Below are 15,552 nucleotides of genomic sequence, written 5' to 3'. Positions count from 1 at the left end.
TTTAAAGATTTATAGTTTCTTTACATTAAAGCCTCTAGATTTATTAACTTTATTTCCAGGTAGGCATTTGTTGTTTGTGGGAGAAAAAGTTTAAAAACTCCAGCAGATCTCCTTGTCACGCTCACTTAATAGCAACCAAATTTATGAGCGCACATCATCCTACTGCCCCCTACCATTGTTCCAGACCATTATCCCATCTCTAATGGCATGAGGTAGGCCAGGGGTGGATGGTTCTTGGTAATATGGCTAGTGATGAAGCAGAAGGAAGGCAAAGGCATTTCAAGAAGCACCAACGACCAATCTCAGATGCAGATGCTGGCCATGTAAAGATGTTCCTGCTTCTATCATATCCTTTTTCACTCTTGTTATTACCTTGTATTAGCCAAATACACATGCTGAAAATAACGATGTAAAAAGAAAGGGAAAGATAGGGCCACCCATAGGTCCCTTCCCTTAAGTCCTTCCTTATTCATCAAAAAGCCAAAGGTAGAGAGTATCAGTAAAATGTGCAAGTATTACAAAGTGAAAAAAAAAACAGTTAAGTTAGTTTTGTGCAGTATTTCCACTCTTCTGGTAAAAACTTATATACATGTATGATATGGTTTCAATCTGTTTCCCCACCCAAATCTCATGTCAAATTGTAACTCCCAGTGTTGGAGGAGGGGCCCGGTGGGAGGTGACTGAATCATGAGGGCAGACCTCCCCTTTGCTGTTTTTATAATAGAGTTCTCACAAGATCTGGTTGTTTGAAAGTGTGTAGCACCTCTTCCTTCACTCTTTCTCTCTCTCTACTGCTGGCCATGTAAATATGTGCCTGTTTTCCCTTTGCCTTTCACCATGACTGTAAGTTTCCTGAAGCCTCTACAGAAGCAGAAGCCCATACAGCCCACAAAACCACGAGCCAATTAAACTTTTCTTTATAAATTATCCAGCCTCAGGTATGTCTTTACAGAAGTGTGAAGATGGACTAACACAAAAAATGTGTACCAGAAAAGTGTGCTATTGCTACAAAGATACCTGAAAATGTGGAAGCAACTTTGGAACTGGGTAATGGGTGGAGCTGGAACAGCTTGGAGGGCTCAAAAGAAGACAGGAAGATGAGGGAAGGCTTAGAACTTCTTAGAGACTTGTTAAATTGTTATGACCAAAATGCTGATAGTGATATGACAATGAAGTCCAGGTTGAGGGGGTCTCAGATGTAGATGAGGAACTTACTGGGAACTGGAGTAAAGGTCACTTTTGCTATTCTTTAACAAAGAGACTAGTGGCACTGTGCCCCCTGCTCTAGGGATGTGTTGAGCTTCAAATTTGAGAGAGATGAGTTAGGGTATCTGGAGGAAGACATTTCTAAGCAACAATGCATTCAAGATATGTCCTGGCTGCTTCTAAAAGCATATGCTCATATGCGTGAACACAGAGATTATCTGAAACTAGAACTTAGATTTAACAGCTGGGCATGGTGACTCATGCCTGTAATCCCAGCACTTTGGGAGGCCAAGGTGGGAGGATCACTTGCCGTCAGGAGTTCGAGACAGGCCTGGCCAACATGGTGAAACCGTCTCTACTAAAAATACAAAAATTAGCCAGGTGTGGTGGTGTACACCTGTAATCTCAGCTACTTGGGAGGCTGAGGCAAGAGAATCACTTGAACCCAGGAGGCGGAGTTTACAGTGTGCTGAGATTGCACCACTGCACTCCAGCCTGGGTGACAGAGCAAGACTCCATCTCAAAAATAAAATAAAATAAAAACAAAAACAAACTGTCCACATTTACATTTACCTTGACACACACATCCGTACTACTATATCTATCTATCCTTATGATAATAAGGGAATATATAAGTAGAGCCCAAAAATTCAATCCTGTAAAATGAAGTCAATCCTATAAAACAAGAGCAGTAAAAAATTTTTTTCAGGCAATCTTTATTCTTAAAAAAAAAAACGGAAAGGATAGTAAGATACATAATTGGTATGGTTTGGCTTTGTGTCCCTACCCAAATCTTATCTTGAACTATAATTCCCACGTGTTGAGGGAGGGACCTGGTGGGAGGTGACTGGATCATGGGGGTGGAATTTCCCCATGCTGTTCTCATTATAGTGAGTGAGTTCTCATGATATCTTATGGTTTAAAAGTGTGGCACTTCCTTGCTCCCTCCCCCTCTCTCCTGCTGCCATGTAACATGTGCCTTGTTTCTCCTTTGCCTTCTGCCATGAATATAAGTTTCCTGAGGCCTCTCCCCAGCCATGCACAACCGTGAATCAATTAAACCTTTTTTCTTTATAAATTATCCAGTCCCAAGTAGTTCTTTTATTTTATTTTAATCTTACTTTTTTTTTTTTTTTTAAGACAGAGTCTCACTCTATTGGCCAGACTAGAGAGCAGTAGCGCAATCTCAGCTCACTGCAACTTCCACCTCCTGGGTTCAAAGGATTCTCATGGCTCAGCCTCCTGAGTAGCTGGAACTACAGGTGCGCACTACCACACCTAGCTAATTTTTGTATTTTTAGCAGACACAGGGTTTTGCCATGTTGGCCAGGCTGGTCTTGAACCCCTGGCCTCAATCGATCCACCTGCTTTGCCCTCCCAAACTGCTGAGATTACAGACGAGAGCCACTGTGCCCGGCGTCCAGGTAGTTCTTTTTTTTTTTTTTTTTTTTTTTTGAGAGGGAGTCTTGCCCTGTTGCCAAGCCTGGAGTGCAGCAGCATGATCTTGACTCACTGCAACCTCTGCCTCTCAGGTTCAAGCGATTCTCCTGCCTCAGCCTCCCAAGTAGCTGAGACTACAGGCGTGTGCCACCATGTCCAGCTAATTTATTTATTTATTTATTTTGAGATGGAGTCTCACTCTGTCTCCCAGGCTGGAGTGCAGTGGCGCAATCTCAGCTCACTGCAACGCTTGCCTTCCGGATTCAAGTGATTCTCCTGCCTCAGCCTCCCAGGTAGCTGGGATTACAGGTGCCTGCCACCATAACTGTATTTTTGTATTTTTTAGTAGACATGGGGTTTCACCATGTTGGCCAGGCTGGTCTCGAACTCCTGACCTCAGGTGATCTGCCCACCTCAGCCTCCCAAACTACTGGGATTACAAGTGTGAGCCACCGCACCCGGCCTCCAGGTAGTTCTCTATAGCAGTGTGAAAATGGACTACTACACATACATACACACTGACCACATACTAAGCTGAGAATCCTAGAAGGGAAAAGTAAAAGACTACAGTTAACTGCAACTTCTACTCCAATTCCTCCACTGGGTGCAAGGTGGTCCACTAGAAGGGGCTCTACCTGTGGAATGGGTAGGAGATAAGCTTTTGCACACACTGACCATTTTGTGTGATTCTCCCCTGAGCTTCCCCACTCTCTTCCCTTCCTTGAGGACTGACTGTATTATTCCATTCTCATGCTGCTATGAAGAAATAACTGAGACTGAGTAATTTAGTAAAGAAAAGAGGCTTAATTGACTCATAATTCTGCACGGCTGGGAAGGCCTCAGGAAACTTATAACCATGGCAGAAGGGGAAGGAGAAGAAAGGCACCTTCTTCACATGGCAGAAGGAAGGAGAAGTGCCAAACAAGGGGGGAAGGTCACCTTATAAAACCATCAGATCTCGTGAGAATTCACTCACCATCACAAGAACGGCATGGGAGTAACTGCCCTCATCATTCGGTTACCTCCCACCAGGTCCCTCCCACGACATGTGGGATTATGGGAATCAAAATTCAAGATGAGATTTGGGTGGGGATACCGCCAAACCATATCCCTGACCCAATTCATACCCTCCACTAGTAGGTCTTCCTGATACCATTCCCTCAGCTGAGGTTGATGCCCCCTGTTCAGCATTCCTACAGCATCTGCTGAAACTTCCCGATACATGACTTATTTTACTGAGATGTCACCTTCTGTTTAAGTGTCTTTCTTCTCTATTAGCTCTTAAGATCCTTCAAGGCAGAAACTACACCCATGTGTCTTTCTCTCCCCTGTGTCTAAGATACACTCAGCAGCCTCTTAATAAATGTCTGCTTAATGCCAAGAAATTTACAATAGCTAAAGAAGTTAAGCTTTGCTGACAAGCAGAACCAGCCTTAATATCTGGTTAGAGAAATAGGACTTGGAAAAGCACAGCCTCCTGGTCTAGACTAGTTCAGACTCACTAGTGCCATTGTAGGAAACTATCTGCATTAAGGCATTTAAGGCCCCTCTGCCAAGCCAGGACGTTTGCTTCTCTGCCACATTCTAACACCTTCATCTGCTACTGAACTCCCTCACTCCCAAATCTCTGTTTCTGCTCCGGAGGACATTCACTTTACTAAACATAATTGTGAAGCACAGAAGTCGTATTATATTCCTAGGCCACTGGATGCCAAAAACCCTTCACAGCCCAGATTTCCAACTCTGTTTACTTTCCCAGAAATTTTACAGCATTCTAAACATACTGCTACAATCTCAAAATAGTTTTAAATGACAGTAGCAACCACAGACAACCTATTTCTATTTACTAGCTTTAGCTCCTCTGAGGGAAACAGTATTATTGGTATGTAAATTAGCACTTCTGTAATGCTCCTTAATATTTACTGAATCTTTCAAGGCCGAGCTCAAAATACCATTCTTCATGAAGCCTTATCTTACTAGGCAAGAGATATGTTGGGTTCCTTTGCAGCCCAAATCAATACTTAACCTTTCTCCATGCCTGTTTATGTCTTTGTCTGTTGTTCTGCACTCCACTTATTTCCATACCTTGCCAGTGTGACTGTCCGGCTACTTTGAATCAGATGGTAGGTTTCCTGTTGGAAGGAGCCTCCTTTACACTGCCTGTCTTCCTGTCTTTGTGCCAGTCATCTGTTTGCTTTCAGCTCTCTTCCTTCCCTTGTTCTACACTGGATCTCAGAGGCTAAACCTTTGAAAACTACAGTCACCCAGACTCCCCTTACCAGGCTGTTTTTTTATTCTGCCAACAGAAGAGTCTGGTGGGAGATTGAAATGTAGGAGGAAGGAGAAAGACATGTTCTTGTCTATTTGTTTCTAGTGGTACTGAAGGTAGCAGCAGGTGAATATGGACTTCAGTGTTTCTGTTCAGATAGCACAATTCCAGCGGTGGTGGCAGTAGTGAGTGTACCGACAGCTTCAGCAACAGAGTTCTTGTGCTTATGCTGCTGGTTGTGGTTGCCCTAGATCAATCCCAGTAGTCCTCCCTTACCTGCAGGGGATATGTTCCAAGATCCCCAGTGAATGTCTGAAACTTCATGTGGTACCAAACTCAATATACACTATGTTTTTCACTACACGGTAACAGGCCGGTAGCATATACAGCATGGATACACTCAACAAACAGATGATTCACATTCCTGGTGGGGCAGAGTGGGATAGCACAAGATTTCATCATGTTACCAGGAATGGCATGCAGTTTAAAACTTATGAATTGCTTATCTGGGATTTTCCATTTCATATTTTTGGACCATGGTTGCTTACATGTAAATGAAACCATGGAAAGCAAAACCACAGATAAGGGGGTCTACTGTACAGAACAAAAAGCTACCAGTCTTCCTGGATCCAAGCTGGTAAGCACCAAAGTAACACTTTAATAGCCTAAAGTTGATAATAGAATCTTATTCCTATTCTTTGAAAGGGTTAATGAAACCATAATTTTGAACCTAGAACTCTATGCTCTAGTTATTTTCTCTTAAGCAGAGAGGTTGAACCAGGGACAAGGATGGAGGGGGACATATGAGAACTTCTATTTTCCAGGACAACCAGGAGACCTTAGGAAGCACAACAGACTTCTGTAACGCTGAATGTCACACTCCAATCTCAGTGTAAAGTGTTTACTGCTCCCCCAAGTCTTACTAAAACCATATTCTCTATTCATCTAGGAGACTCATAAGAGAAGAGCCATTAAAAAAAGAAAAAAGGGAATGTAAATGGCCCTTAAACATATGAAAAGATACTCTTACGAGAGAAATTTAGTATCTTTTCATTTATCTAAAATTGCACTGAGATACCATTTCTCACCTATCAAACTGGCAAAAGTCCAGAAGTTTGACAATATGCTCCACTGGCAAGGCTGTGGGGAAACAGTCTTTATCATACAATACCAGTGAGAATTTAAAAATGTTATAATCCCTATGAAAGTGAATTTGGCAATATCTAGGAAAATTCTATATGCATTTACTCTTTGATCATACAATCCCTTCTCTAGAAATCTATCCCAAAGATATACTGGCAAAAATAGGAAAAGACTTACACACAAGGCAATGGCACTATTTGTAGGAGTGGAAGATTAAATACAACCCAAATGGTTCATCAATAGAAAACTGTTTATTTAACATCAGTTAAATAAACGATGGTATATCTATACTAATGAGGACCATGCAGCTACAAAAAGAAACAAATAATATCTTTCTCTATAGCTAGCTCCAAAATAAGTGTTAAGTACAGAAAAGCAAGGTGAAACCAAGTGTGGTGGTATGTGCCTACAGTCCTATTGGCTACTCAAGAGGATGCCTAGAGCCCAGGAGTTCTAGAACAGTCTGGGCAATAGAGCAAGACCCTGCTTCAAAAAAAAAAAAAAAAAAAAAAAAAAAAGAAAAAGCAAGGTAAAATATATATAATATGTATGGTATATAGTGTGCTGCCAATTGTTTAAAGACATGGGGAAGATACAAAATATAAATATAGAAATAAATATATTTTTCCCACTTTTAAATGGAAGGATAATAACAACAACAAACTAAAGAAGGAAAAAAAAGAGATTATTTACACAGGTAGAGAGGGCAGGAATAGAAGCTTCATTTATCTGAATATTGCTCTTTTGTAGATTTGATTTTAGAATAATGTAAGTATTTCACATAGGTAGGAAACAAAAGTTTTTTAAAGGCAATCCCTAAATATTGAAAGCAAAATGGAACAGATGAACCTAATTGTATACTGAAATAGTGGCATAACTACACAGAGAATCATTGCAAGTGACTTTAAAACATTGTCATTTTACTGCATATTTCTAGAGATAGAAGGACCTGAAAATCAGTAACAAAAATCTTAAAGCTATTTTCAGTAATCATATGGTTCATAGCTATTCTGTATGTACTGGCGATAGAGCAAATGAATATTGCACTGTCACTGTATCACTGATAACCAAGATTTTACCTATGATGAAAAAGAGATGAAAGAAAGATCAAAAGCTTAAACAAAAATCTTGTAGTACTGAATCTGAATTAGAAGTGTCAGTATATACTCACGATACATTTCATCCGCTAAATATATGTCATATACATAATTAAGTGTATGTACATGTATTTCCTAGTTCTGTCTACTGAAGGGTCTAGAAATAGCAACAAACACAGTAGCAAAGATCATCTACAGTATCTACACTGAGGTTTCCAAATGTAATTTTCCTCTATACAGTACCAAGCCTTCATGAAGAAATGGCTGATTCCAGATCAAGGGCAGGAAACGTACAAAATAAACCTAGTACATCTTGTTATGCCAGAAAGCATGGAGCTATCAAGGACTACTAAAGTCTTATCAGAAGACTCAAAAACCAATTTGAAGAGGCTAAAGATACAATGATTTGAATATCGTTACTAATAACCGCAAGTGATTAAAAGATTTCAATCTTGTTTATTCCCACAAATTCAAAATGATATGTACTTACCTCCCCTTAACAAATCCAAAAACAAACCTTTGTCACCCTTGAAGGATGCTAGGGAACTACTTCTTTATTTTGCAAACTGGTGAACAAAGGGAAAGAATGTAATATTTATCCTTCTTTTCCTGAGTGAATTGTATCTCAGGGTTACTAAATAAGTATTGAAGAAAAATTTCTCTTTCTAGGGACTAAATTAAGAAGGAATGACATACTTGGAAAATAACCATTTGTAATCCAAAATTACAAAATAATGAATCCAGGAAATAATCATCAATGGATGTGAACATCCAAAAGAGAGAGACAACTAGAGGTTTTCTCTGCTTCTGGATAGATACACACAACACTACCTGTGGAACATTATTACCAAAAAATAATAGTTGAATCTGATTAAGGCTCTATCTAACTACCAAGTTACAAGAAATGCAAAGGATAAACATGCTAAATATTACCATGGAAATTCAATGACCAAAATCCAGACTGGTAGACACTCTATATGAGAAAAGCCTAGTTTCTTAACAAATAAATAGAGAAAAACAGACAAAGATAGACAGATAAATAGAAGAGAACCTATAGATTTAAAGAGATTTAAGAATCACAACAGTTATTTGCATAATATGGACCTTATCTGAATTCTGATTTACTCAACCTATAAAAACACAGACTTTGAAACAATTAGGGAAATTGGAACATTGACTGCATATTTAACGCTCTTAAGGAATTACTGTTCAATTTTAGGGTAGTATGATGGCATTGTGCTTATGGTTACAATAAGGAGGCCTTACTTTTAGATTTGCATAATAAAGTATTCATAGATGAAATGATAAAATGTCCAAGATTAATTTCAAAATAATCTGATAGGGACAAAGTAGATCACATACAGATAAAACTAGGTTAGCTGTGAATTGATAATTCTTTAAAGCTGGGTGATAGGTACTGCTCTCTCTACTTGGATAACTAGTAGGGCATTAAAAAGTGAATTTAAACACAAGATTAAATGAAAAGGCAGATTTGGAAATCATTACAAAAAATCAGAAGGACTTGGCAAATGCTATGCAAGTATCACCAAAGTGGAATGCTAAGGCAAAGTAAATACATTCTTTAGGAGGTTGAACATTTATGAAATAGCAGTCACATCTCTTCTAATTACTTCTTCCATGCCTCACTGGTAAGACAGGTTAAGGTTTCTTTTTTTTTTTTTTTTTTTTTTTTGAGACGGAGTCTTGCTCTGTCGCCCGGGCTGGAGTGCAGTGGCCGGATCTCAGCTCACTGCAAGCTCTGCCTCCCGGGTTTACGCCATTCTCCTGCCTCAGCCTCCCGAGTAGCTGGGACCACAGGCGCCCGCCACCTCGCCCGGCTAGTTTTTTGTATTTTTTAGTAGAGACGGGGTTTCACCATGTTAGCCAGGATGGACTCGATCTCCTGACCTCGTGATCCACCCGTCTCGGCCTCCCAAATTGCTGGGATTACAGGCTTGAGCCACCGCGCCCGGCCAGGTTAGGGTTTCTTACAAATGCCTCCTAACACAGAGGAGACAGTCATCACAGGCTGACTCTCCCAGGAAAGAATACATTCCAACAAGATCCAGATGCAGCCACCAAATGAGAAGAGGTCATAGTGGCAACAGCAAAGGTGGGAGAAAGGCCCAGCTCCGGGCAACGTGGTTGAACTAGGGCCTCTTCTTGTGGCTATGTGAACCTGAGGACTTCAAAGCCTCCCATGAATCTGTGCCAGTGAAGCTGTATGAGGCATGACACAGTCCTCAAAAATGGGAAAGAACCCCTTTGGTGGGAAAAGAAGACTAAAATCTCATATAGTGGGTGTGCTTATTTTTACTTATGTTATTTCCTGTCATCATTATATATTTTAAATAATAACATTAGAATCTGACTTTTTAAAATTATAAATATTATAAAAGTGATTTTTAAGGCCTACAGAAGAATAATTATAGGAGCCTGCACTATGAAAAGAAGACCAGGAACTGTGAAAGAAAAATGTTCTGAATCTAAAAACATAAAGGTAGGATTTGAGGGCCAGGCGTAGTGGCTCATGCCCGTAATCCCATCAGTTTGGGAGGCCGAGCCAGGTGGATCACCTGAGGTTAGGAGTCCAATACCAGCCTGACCAACATGGCGAAACCCTGTCTCAACTAAAAATACAAAAATTAGCCAGGCATAGTGGCATACAACTGTAGTCCCAGCTACTTGGGAGGCTGAGACAGGAGAATTGCTTGAACCCAGGAGGCGGAGGTTGCAGCGAGGCAAGACCGTGCCACTGCACTCCAGCCTGGGCAACAGAGTGAAACTCTGTCTCAAAAAAAAAAAAAAAAAGTAGGATTTGACACTAATTATTTATGATGACATTATCTTAGTTTTACTTTTTTTTCCCCAAGAAATCATGGAGTTCATATCAGTGATTCTCAGGAGGGGACTGCATATTTCACAAGATACAAGAAAGTGTAAGAAGTAAGCATCTGCAATTTAAAAATAACTCCAGGTGATTTTGACATACCTGTACCCCCGTAGAGGACCTGTCAAGGACCAGTAGGGTGACCAGCCAAGGCCTGTGTGCTGCTAAAATGCACCTGAGATAATCAACATGGAAAGCTGGAGATTACTGTTTTAAACACCTCTGTAAGGTAAGCAGAGCTGCAATATCAGAGGATAACGAAATCCCCCTGAATTTCCTTACCACTCACACCACTGCCAAGGATGAGCAGCTCTAAGCTGTGAGGATGGTTCAAGGAGGGTCAGAGGGGGTTCCACTGCAGACCGTCTTCTGGCAAGCGCATGTACATATCTGCCTACCTGCACCACTGCTCCCATTTGGCTAAGGGACAATAACAGGCAGATGATTACAGTGCTCTTTGCAGTCAAACTTGTGAGGATCATGGAAGAGTGCTTGAAGAAGAGTGTCTAACCAGACACCAAAAACACTTTTTGTATCTCTGTAATTTTCTTTCATCACCAACATATCTGAGACTGTTACGGCTTCTGACGATGCTGACTAGTTCAATTTGGACAAAACATGCATACCAACAGCAGCACCCCTCATGACAACCAATCCTGAGTTTCATGCCAGACAGATTTGTTTCTTTCATAATTACAGTGTCCACAAAACTGTTCTTCCTCCAATAAGAAGAGGGGGCTGACTGATGTAGATGGTGCCTTCTATGCAGCATGTTCAAAAATGCAGTGCACTGAGCTGAAATGAGTAGTCAAATGCTACACATCTTGTAAATAAGAAGGGTCTTGGTTTCTAAGATCCTTCTCACTGAGGGCTCTCCTAACTACACAGTCAGATATACAGTGAGGCCTACAGTCTATGGAAGAGCCTGAACAACAGGTGAAAAAGAATGCCCTCCCAATAACCCTCCATCACCGCAATCCTGTACAGCCTACAGAATTAAAATACAACAATATCAGGTAATGCTTCAAACTTGCTAACTTTCAAATTACTTAAAAGTCACACAAATTGTTAATATTTATATTTAATGTTAAAAGTATATTCATAACAAAATTAAAACCAAGGCAGTTATTTCAGTTGAGCTCCAAATACTCTCTATATTGGAAAATTTTCCACTCCTGCTACTTTATTAATATTATTCTCCCAAATTTCCATAAGTAAAGGATTAGGTTTTAGACTCAGCAGATGTTAGGAAAATTTAGGCTATGACTATTTAAAGAGTTAATAAACATTTGCAAGTTACACTCATCTTTCCCATTATAGTTATTCCCATGCTTGTAGGTCAATATGGACATGTGTGCCAACATGAACAAAACTTGGGAAGGAGAGGCGACATGAGTCCCTTTGTAAAGGTACAGAATTCTATTTTAGACCACAAGGCAAGGTCATCTTATCCCCACACCGGAACATACGAAGTCTCTTCTCAAAGGAAACTGCAATAAAGGGACAGAATCAAGGAGCTAATTGATCTAAGCATGATCTTTGCAGCAGGTGAGTGAAAACCTATGGGCATGGGGGAAAAAAAAAAAAAAGAATAAGCAGTCTGGATGGGCAAAGCTACTCATGAATGTTAAGACCTGGGATGGACTGTGCACAATGCCCAGACTACCCATTACTGAAAATAAAAACAAAACAAGACAGAAAACAACCAAGCAAACAATTACACCAAAATTTAAAATCCTCTTTCCAAATATCAGTCAGGCAGTATTTCCCACCCAATCACTTGACTTTTGCAATGACAATTCAAAAGTGACAATTCAGTCACTTTGGTCTTATTTAAATTATATGGAGGCACTTTCATGAGTTGAACTTTCTTGAGGCTACATCGGGCAAATATGAATTTATATATCCATGAAAAGAAGATACCTCTACAGCTAACCATACCACTCCTATCAGATCAAAGGCCAAAATACCTGCACAGCCATGGAAAGTCTGAACATCCAACCAATATCATACAGACTTCTCTTCAAACTCACCTATCATTAAATCCCTTAGTGTGAGGGGCTTCACCTGAGCATCACAAACATTCGCTACATAGCAAATCTGAATGAATTACCAAAATATTTTCAACTCTTAAGCACTAGTACAATATTTACATTCATTCTTTTAAGTTCATTGAAATTGCTATTTTGAATACTTCTAAAAAATGTAAGCCATTCCCTATGTCACCCAGCAATAAGGCATTTAAATCAACCAGAGTCCTTAGAACTGATTAAGATAACTTAACAGAGTAACAAAGTATTTGAAGATAAAATACCTAAATATATATATATGAAAATGTAATTGTGATACTTACCTATCAGCCCCTTTTCAAGAGTGAAGGTTTTGTTTGTAAACATACATTCAAAAGCCACAATGTGAAAAATCTTGTTCACTGTGTTGTGAGTTCCAACAATTCGAATATACCTGATGGTAAAAAGAAAAGAAAATCTGTTGAAAATGAGCTCCCACCACAACCAATCCAAGGATACCAGAATAAGACACGTCACTTAAACATATAGTGCACCAGGATATAGACCAAAGAAAGGACCCTCTGAGCTTGACTTCAGACCCTGTATCTGCTCCTTATGGGTAGCTCTAATTGGACCTAGAAGAATTATAGTAAAATAAGGGAGATGTCATTTTGCAGAAAATTAAGTAGAACTTAGATTGGATTTACCTAAAAAAACCAAACCAGGTGCTGTTCAGTTCAACCCCTGAATGTCAGTCAGGTACATGACCTGAAGACATTTTTACCAGATAATACCAAGTAGCTTCTGCTTTTGCCTTGTGGTTAGGAATGTGCGGGAGCACATGTGCACAATCAGATGCTTTCCAGCTCAGTGGAAGATTTCATCCATTGGAGATGAATGCATGAAATCAACATTGCTTTCTTCTTTAAAAGGAAAAATCCAGAAACTACTGAAAACTCCTCACAGTTTCTTTTATTTTAATAATGCTCCTAAATCTTTGTTAGGAAGTTAACCTTATACACTGACGCCAGCCCCCTACTTGACTGCTGGGAAGTCTCCTGACCAGAGGGAGTGATCTGCAGAGATGGCCCAGCCTGCTCTGCAGCCTCCATCCTGGCCACATCAATCTGGCACCTGCACACAGTGCAGAGTTTCACTGGGCAGCCCTTGAGCATCTTGGCCTGTTCATCCTCTTTAATTCCCTGGAGACTTCATCTCCGACAAACAAGCATTAACCTTGGAGTAACTTGCTCTCTTCACTCTCCAAAGGGACCTGACAGTTCACAGGTTAATGAACAGATAAACTCACTCTTCTGAGTGTCACATGATTCCACAAGGGATGTGCCACACACCATCTTACTGGAACTCAAAGGAAGAACCAGGAAAAATAACTAGATTAACTGATAACGCCTCCCAAATTATGAACTATGCACTCTGAAGGATGGGGTACATTAAATGAACAGATTTCAATTAGGATATGACAGACTGGACAAGGTTTTAGTAATCTCCTCCCCTCTGCTGTGTAAAACAACCTTCAATTTAGACGATATAATTTTACTTCTGAGTTAATCGCTATTCACTAATTCAGTAATTTCCTTACATTTCTCATCAGTCCAGGTTAACTGTATAATGTAAATGCTGATTTAGAAAATTCACATTAAGGAGACTATATTTGGGGTTTTTATATCATGGGCTATTTTCCCTCCTGATTCTTCAAGCCTGACTCTCACGGCATTCCCTGTGCACCTCATTTAGCCATCTGCTCCTTGACATGAGCTGATCACTCATCTTTACAACCAATATTAATGCTATTTCCTAAACTGACTGTCCAGTGTGCTCACACCTACTGCAGGGAGGCACCACTCTCCCTGTGTTGAGAATCAAGGCAACTCCTACACGTACCAGAGCCCACTGGTTAAGCAGGAATTTGGCCCTAATCTGTTCCTTCAAACCCTCAAGGCAGACAGAAAGTACTGCTTTTACTGGGTTTGGGTGGGTGGGTAGGTTCATTCAACATAAGTTCTTACTGGTCTGAGTAGTAAAGACTATATTGTCCTTCACTTTGGCAGTGACCATCTCCCTGATGCTTTCTGGAAGGGAAGGAGTGTATTAATTCTGGCACCTTGGCCTGAATCTAATTTTGTCCATTTCCTTAAACCCACAGGAACTTAACCAGCATAGCATTTTCAACTGCATATGGCTGTGACAGCCTGAGTGCTGCTGTCTGCAACCTTGGAGGGAATAGAGGGAATGTGGTTTAGTGGAATTTGATCAGATCATTTTGCTATTCTCTAGCTCAAATCTCTACCAAAGGAGAGACAGCTCTCCTACTGTGCACAGAAGAGCCAGGAAGTGACTAACAGGGTCTTTTCCCAATGGCAGTTCTTAAGGTTAATATATTCCAGGCTAACCTAAGGGGATTCAATAACCTTCCTTCCCTCTTGTTCTTTCTTTTTAAAACAATATATGGAATCAGGTTTTCCAAGTTTAGATAACTTATTTCCCAAATTTTACCCAGTGCAAACGTTAGGAATGCAAGAAAATATGCAACCCTCCCCTCCCTCGCCCCGCAGTTATAAGCAACTGAGAACAAAAAGTTATACTGGAATACATTTTATACCCTTATGATAGTATTTGTGATAACAAACAAAATAACATATATGGTGGGAAAAGCATTGAGAGATGCCTCCAGATAAAAAGTTCTGTGTAAATGAAGATAATATTATCTCTGCTGCATAATCCTGAAGTCAAATTAGCAATTCACCATTATATATCACACCTTTTGATCAGCCTGTTATATGCAATGCTCCTAACAAGTTTAATTATTCTAGTTCTACAATGCTTTCTAAGTCTCTAGAAAAAAAAATTATAGCATAATTTGCAAAAATGGCGTAAAGTCCCTACTCAAATACATATTTTTAAAAATGTGACATCAAAAGAAAGAAGCCAAGCTCCTTTTTCTCAAGCAAAAAGTTGCAAACATCCTGGACTTTCCCCACACTAAAGATCTAGCCTAGAAATGGCAAAAGGCTTCAACTAATGGCCCAACATCAATGACTGGAGGAGCAGCCTGAAACTCTACATTAAGAATTCAGGGCCAGGCGTGGTGGCCCTGTAATCCCAACACATTGGGAGGCCTGGGTGGGTGGATCACTTGAGGTCAGGAATTCAAGACCAGTCTGGCCACCATGGCAAAACCCCATTTCTACTAAAAATACAAAAATTAGCCAGGCATGGTGGCATGCGCCTGTAATCCCAGCTACTTGGGTGGCTGAGGCAGGAGAATCGCTTGAAACCAGTAGGCGGAGGTTGCAGTGAGCTGAGATCGCACCACTGTCCTCCAGCCTGGGTGACAGAGTGAGACTCTGTCTCAAAACAAACCACCACAACAAAAAAGGCCCTGTCCAGCACAGGAGTAGTGCCTTGATCCATGAGCAATGACTGAAAGGGGGAGGAAGCAGCACAGGTGCCATCCTTGATCATGAGCATATTTCCTTA

At 40.4% G+C, this 15,552-nt stretch overlaps 1 protein-coding gene across 1 annotated transcript in view; it reads right to left on the bottom strand.

The window, feature by feature from the left end:
- Window positions 1-15,552, bottom strand: part of BTBD9 (BTB domain containing 9) — a 471,085-nt gene that overhangs the window by 158,030 nt on the left and 297,503 nt on the right. The window contains exon 7 of the mRNA XM_023212708.2: window positions 12,399-12,508. Within this exon, the coding sequence (XP_023068476.1) occupies window positions 12,399-12,508 (110 nt within the window). The remainder of the gene's footprint in view (window positions 1-12,398; window positions 12,509-15,552) is intronic.

Source organism: Piliocolobus tephrosceles, chromosome 5, assembly GCF_002776525.5.
Source record: "Piliocolobus tephrosceles isolate RC106 chromosome 5, ASM277652v3, whole genome shotgun sequence".
NCBI lineage: Eukaryota > Metazoa > Chordata > Mammalia > Primates > Cercopithecidae > Piliocolobus > Piliocolobus tephrosceles.
This window is presented reverse-complemented; position numbering and strand designations above follow the sequence as displayed.